The sequence below is a fragment of the Octodon degus genome, unplaced genomic scaffold, assembly GCF_000260255.1.
Source record: "Octodon degus isolate 3935 unplaced genomic scaffold, OctDeg1.0 scaffold00169, whole genome shotgun sequence".
Classification (NCBI taxonomy): domain Eukaryota; kingdom Metazoa; phylum Chordata; class Mammalia; order Rodentia; family Octodontidae; genus Octodon; species Octodon degus.
The window spans coordinates 312082-318487 of NW_004524745.1; the positions used below are offsets into that span (position 1 = coordinate 312082).

General features: G+C 44.6%; 1 protein-coding gene across 12 annotated transcripts in view; it reads right to left on the reverse strand.

Annotated features, from left to right (window-relative positions):
• Positions 1-298: 298 nt before the first annotated feature.
• Positions 299-6406, reverse strand: part of Slc4a9 (solute carrier family 4 member 9) — a 17101-nt gene continuing 10993 nt past the window's right edge. For 8 of the 12 annotated variants that reach the window (XM_023703351.1, XM_023703344.1, XM_023703342.1 and 5 more), the window contains 5 exons: positions 3637-3705; positions 3277-3450; positions 2594-2749; positions 2124-2224; positions 299-529 (listed from right to left, as the gene is read on the reverse strand). In XM_023703351.1, coding sequence (XP_023559119.1) covers positions 2171-2224; positions 2594-2749; positions 3277-3450; positions 3637-3705 — 453 coding nt within the window. In that variant the 3' untranslated portion in view covers positions 299-529; positions 2124-2170. Of the gene's footprint in view, positions 530-846; positions 2225-2593; positions 2750-3276; positions 3451-3636; positions 3706-6406 lie in introns of those variants that run through there. The other 4 variants (XM_023703343.1, XM_004643231.2, XM_023703347.1 and 1 more) reach the window with 4 other exon arrangements.

Below are 6406 nucleotides of genomic sequence, written 5' to 3' on the forward strand. Positions count from 1 at the left end.
GAGCCCAACTTGGACAAGTCAGACAGACCCTGCCTCAAAATAAAAAATAATAAATGGGCTAGGGATATAACTCAGCATCAAAGCCCTGAGTTTAGGCCTTTGGTATTGCAAAAATAAAGCAAAAATGCTCAGTCACAGAGCACCCTTTGTTCAGTTCCCAGTACCACAAAAAGTACATAGGCATGTTTCTGTAATGTTTCAATATTTTCCAGTAACCTCATTTACCTTTCTCACCAACAAAACAAATTTTTAAAACCTACTTTCATATGTGTAAAAATCTGTTCCAAATAGAAGAGTACTTATTTTGGAAAGAGGGTCTTTTTCTTCCTTTTGCAAATAGAAAAGATGACCCACCCCAAAATCTTATAAAATGGAATCTGGGGAAAGAAAGTTCAAAATGCAAAGGCTTCTGGGCTCAAGTCCCTGCCTTAGTTACTGTTCTCATTGCTGAGACAAAATACCCGACACTCCAAGTTAAGGAGGAAAAGTTTATTTGACTCAGTTTGTAGAGGTTTCAGTCCATAATCAGCTGGTTCCAGGGCAGGATGGTGCACAGCAGAGCGGCATCATGGAGGAGAAACAGTTCATGGTGGGCAGAAGGTAGCAAAGCAAGCAAGAGATTTTAGCAGCTCTTTTATGCCCCTTTGGTTATACTCTATCGAGGCTACTGCTACTAGAGCGGTACCAAACCAATCAGTAGACTGATTTAGTAATCACCCACCCTCAGTTCCAGAACTGCACCATGAATCAGTCACACACTCTAGATGAAGCTACCTCTAAAACCCACCACCTAGGACGGCATGAGGTTTTGGAGAGGACACATAAACATAAGCTATAACAGTCCCTTTAATGGGCAGAGAGTGAGTGAAGAAGGACTGGTCAGTCCCTCTGGCTCACCAGTCTTTCCTACTTGCTCCTGGCCACTCCCACCACTCCCAGCTCAGGAGGTAACTGGGGTCTTTGCCAGCTGTCCTTCAGTTCTATGCAATTGTTTCAGGTCCTCAGCCAAGAGCATCTAGCAACTAAGTCAAAGGCGAACTATGTCCTAACTTTCTGAGTAAACACCTGCAAACTGAGAGAAGACACCATGAGGCCAGAGCAAGTGCTCAGGGACAAAATAAAGCAAAGAACAGAGCAAAGGAGTACTAGGTGCTAAGGAAAGCCTAGAGAATCTTGCTCCAGGCCAACCATCGAATTACTTTTTCTCTCTCTAGTGCCAACTTTCCATTGCAGGTAGTAGGGACTCTTGCATTCTTGAACTTGTATAGGCATGGAGAGGAGAGTGTTTTGGGGCCCAAACAAAGGGTTAAGCTTATCAAAAGCAAACAATTCCACATAATGGTACATGCTACAACTTCTGCATAGAACATATTTCCCTCCACCTTGTATTCACTAGCTGTTATTCATTGTTCAGATTATGGGCCACTGCCTGTTAGACACTTTCCTTTGCCTCAAGCATCCCACCTTTACTATTCTCTGAAAAGGGGTTAGAGGTTTCTCTGCTCCCCCATGCTTCCCTTATCTGGCACTATCCCACCAAGATTTGCCTATTTGTCTGTCTCACTCTCCCAAGGGATTTAAGCTTCCCAAGGTCAGAGGCTATGGTTTTTCTACTCACTACTGCATCTATAGTGCCTAAAAACTCTATAATAGGTATATCTAATATACCTCAGAAAAATGCTACATAAAATGAAAGGTAGAGAGGGCAAGGGATAAAGAATCCCTCCACTTGTCTACATTGTGGTTCACAGCAGCCTAAAAGGAACCTCCTGGGTAAGGGAAAAGAGCAGAGATTTATGCCCTCCCTTCTTTCCTGTGCATTTCTTTGTCATTGCTCTTCCCTGCCATCCTCTTCTCTGCCCTCATCTCACCATCCTGTTTGGTGTGAGCGGGCGCTCCCTCTACTGGTGATCTCAGAATGGCAGGGAGTCAAGCCTAGGTACCCTGCCTATTTCATTCTTCCTTCTGAGTAGACCTTTCTATTTCCTCCCCAGCTCTAGGGTTCAGAAGGAACTGGAGTATGAAGAGGAAACAGCTGGTCAGTATGCAGGCGTTTTCCAAGGTCTGAGTCCACACCTCTGCATTCTCAATACCAGAAGTACTAACTTGCCTTATACTCTCACCTCATGGTCTGTTTTGTAAGGTCTCCACTCCCAGACTCTTGCTCCAACTAATTCACAGAGATGTTGATTTCTGGAACTTTTGGTTGATACATCAGCTCTGACTATGAAAGAGAGAACTCAAAATAGGTAGGGTATAGAGAAAGACAGAGACAGAAACAGACAAGGGGATAAGGATGGCAATCAAAGACAGGATAGAAATCCACCACAAGACAAAACAAAGATCAGGGTTGAGAGAGCCTACAGCCCAGTACTGTCCACCCCCACAGGATTATAAACTAGAGTGCTGGCCCTATGAAGAACAATTTCTCTTACCCCTTCATTCTGTCTATTCTAGTCAGGTTAGAGGAATGATTGTGTTGATCAGATTTTCAGGCTTAGTAGAAGTATTAAATTTTCTTAAAGACAACTTGTGGTCAAGAGCACACTCCCAACCCCTAACTGTACCCTGGGAGGATCAAGCCTATACTCACATCTTGGCTTTCATCTCCACCAAATGATTGCTCTGGCTCTAGTCCCTTCTCAGAAATACTCCTTTCCTCCTCTGGCATGAGCTCATCCAGCCAGAGGAGTTCCTGTGGCGAGAAGAACCACTCTAGTGCCTTTCGGACACCCACCAAGCCCAGCAACTGCAGGAATAGAAATAAACCCAAGATTTTCAGCAACAACAGTAGAAACATTAACAATTCTAATCTTTATTGAGCACTTCCTATGGGTTAAGCATTGAGTATCATTTCAGAGAAGGCTAACATCCCTGTAAGGTAGATACAATAAATATTTCCATTATACAGGCAAAGAAATTGAGGCCCTAAGAGATTAGTAATGGCCTAGAGGTTGCTCAACTGCAGTGCATCCCCTATGTTACCCTTCACTGAGAAACAAAAATTCCCTTTCCCAGGATCTCCTAGTTTTCTTCTGGGTTCATACATTGGCCCAAAAAAGTTGGAAAAGAAATTAAACAGGTCTGCCAGGACTAGTCCATCTGCAAAAAGGTATCCCCCATCTTTTTTTGGGAGGGAGGACTTAATATTTCCAATCAAGAAAAGCCAGGGAAACCAAGACAGGAGAGTCATCCTCTCCTGGAGGTCTCAGCCACCCTCCCAAGCTCAGAGTCTCCCAGAAACCCCTTGTACTGCCCATCACTGCCCCAAGTCACCATAAGGGGGAAGATGATGGCTGCAGGCGTAGACTTTATTATCCAAAGCAGACCTAGGCAGACAAGCTGGATGGCAGTGAAGAGGTGTACTCTGTTCAGAGGCACATGCCGCAAGAGCATCAGGTCTGGCTGGTGTTTTGCTGGCATCAACAGTAGCTGCACTCTCTTCACAAACTGGGGAAATGAGAGGAAAAGGAAAGCAGGGCCTGGAAGGTGTCACTGTCAGCTCTCCCAGCCCCCAGAGCAGAAGGGCCAGAGCACAGCAGCTGTCTCTGAGCCCAGGAGAGGCAGGAAGATGCAATAGGAGGATTGGCAAGTGTAGGCAGAAGCAGGGTAGTTAGGTGATCTTAATGGGCTCACCTGGATGCTGCTAAGTGCTGCAACCCCCATGTACAGAAAGATTCCATATAGCACAGGCATTGGGATGAACTGGTAGGAGGAAGCAGGGAGCCAGCAAAGGAGGGTTACCTCTTCCAGCCACCCAAATGCCCCACTTCATCTCCAGCCCCAGCCTCCAGGATCTGGGCCAGCTCAGGGCTTTCCTTTCCCTTCACATTTTGTATGCCTAATCTTATTGATTCTTAACATCAATTAGATGGGGACTTTTTTCCAGTACTGAGGATCCAACCCAAAGGTGAGATATATCCCCTATTCCTTTTTTTTAAAAAAAATATATTTATTTATTTATTTTTAGACAGGGTCTCACTATGCAGTTTGGGCTGGCCTTGTGCTCACTTTTTGTAGCCCCCAGGCTGGTCTCAAACTCACAGAAATCCCCCTGGCTTTGGGGGCCCTCCCCTTAGCTCAGTTCTTTAAGTGGCTGCTTCAACAAAGCAGTCAGGCTCAGGTTGCTGTGGTTCAATCCCCACAACTCAAGCCAGCCAAACCTGCCCTGAAGGCATCCGGAGCAAAAAAAAAAAAAGAAAAAGAAATCCTCCTGGCTCAACCTCTCAATTGCTTGTATTACCAGCTTGTACCAACACACCCTGTTCTGGGGTCACATGGTAGGCATCCGCATCCGGGCCTAGATGGCGTGCCCAGGTCTCAGACTGCACAGCATGTGGGGCTGGGTATTGAACTCAGGTCCTTGTGCTTGCCAGGTAGGTGCTTATGCCTCTGAGCTATCTCTCTGGTCCCTATTTTTATTTGGGGGGGGTAGTGTGAGACGGGGGCTCACTATGCAATCCAAGCTGCTTAAACCACTACGTGGCCCATGCTAGCCTGAAACATGCAGTGATTCTCCTGCCTCAGCCTCCCAAGTGCTAGGCTTACATGTGTGTGCCACCATGCCTAACCTTTTTATTTTTTGAGACAAGATCTTGCTAAGTTGCCTTAACAAGTTGACTCAAACTCAAAACCCTACTGCCTCAGCCTCCTCCCTCAGTTCTGGGATTGTAGGCTTGCACCACTGTGCCTAACACCTTTCAGTCTTTTGCTTAACTGTTCCTTCCACTAAAATGTTCCTTCCACCAGACTTTGTGCCTTTGCACATGATACCCTAGAAAGCCCTTGACTGACCAAGCTGAAATCGCCTGTGGTATGCTCAATCACCTTACCCTCTTTTTCTTTTTCTATTTTTTTTTTTTGACAATGTTGATAACTCATTGTTGTATCTTTTAAAGAGAATACAAAATAATGGCATAAAAATTAGAAATGATACAGAATTTCACCAAACAAAATAATACAAAATCAACACTATATTTTGTATTGCATAGTGTTATCTTCAACTTAGTTGTTTAGATTACATGACATAAGCATTCAAAGTTGGGGAAAATGTTATAAGAAATTAAGAATAGAGAAAGAAAACAAAAGTTAAGCATTAACTGCTCCTTTCCATAGACCAGCAAAAATCTACAGTACATTTATCCAAGGCATCTTGTATACATACATAGTTATCTCACTTTCCTTTCTTCCCTCCCTCTTTTGTCCTTTTCCTCATCTAAATCCTCTTTTTATTTTCAAAGAAGTTATCACTACCTGAAGTGATGCTATTTTAATTTTATAAAATCTGTCTCCTCTGGGGCCCTCCCCTTAGCTCAGTTCTTTAAGTGGCTGCTTCAACAAAGCAGTCAGGCTCAGGTTGCTGTGGTTCGATCCCCACAACTCAAGCCAGCCAAACCTGCCCTGAAGGCATTCGGAGCCAAAAAAAAAAAAAAATCCTTCTGCCATTTAAGGGGCCGGGGAGATGGCTCAGTGGAATAAGCGCTTCCCTGGCAAGCGCAAGAGCCTGAGTTCAATCCCCGATTCCACACACACAAAAAAATCTGTCTCCTCTCACCAAACTGCAAGGACAGAGACATGACCTCTTTTGATCATCACTGTATTCCCAGTGCTTGGAATGGTGCTTGGCATAGGGTTTATGAGAGTCACCCAATTCATAAGTGGCTGATCCAGTCCATCTGGCTTTTTCTACTCCACCACTCTCACCCAGCCTGCATGACCTTTCCCTCCTCTACCCTCTTGTCTCTTGTCGCCCTGCCAGTGACTCCTGCCTGATATTCTCCACACCCTCCTTGAGTGCTTTGTTGTCTTGGCATGCAGCGCCATTTTGGGTTTTTTTTGTTACTTAGTTTTTGTTCCTGTGTGTGTGCTATTGGTAAGGGCTTCATTTCATAATATTTTTCAAAATTCTCTACCCCCACTTCTTCCTGGGCCTTAGCACAGTATAGCATATAGATTTTTCTAAATCTCTAATGAGAGAGATGAAAGGGGTTTTGCCTCAAAGCTTTTCTAGGCTATGATAATCATACTTAGTCTCAGCATGGAACTTAGTCTTGGACCCTAGGGATGGGGGCCCACTCACAGCTTGCTCCACTGGACAGAAACCTACTGGATAAGAGTTTGGGTTCTCACATAGATCTGAGAAACTGAATCACTTGCGCTATTTATTTATTTAGAGACAGGGTCTTGATATGTAGCGCAGGTTGGCCTTGAACTTGCTGTGATCCTCCTGCTTCAGCTCCCAAGTGCTGGGATTACAGGTGCCTACCACCATACCAAGTTTCTCGGTGGGTTCTTACAGTACCTTACTCACTTCACATTTCCCATTTTTCAAGAAAGCACTGTGCCTATTACACTATAAATGTTCAACCAGTACTGGGGCAGGGGGTATTGTTATTGCTTGTTTTTA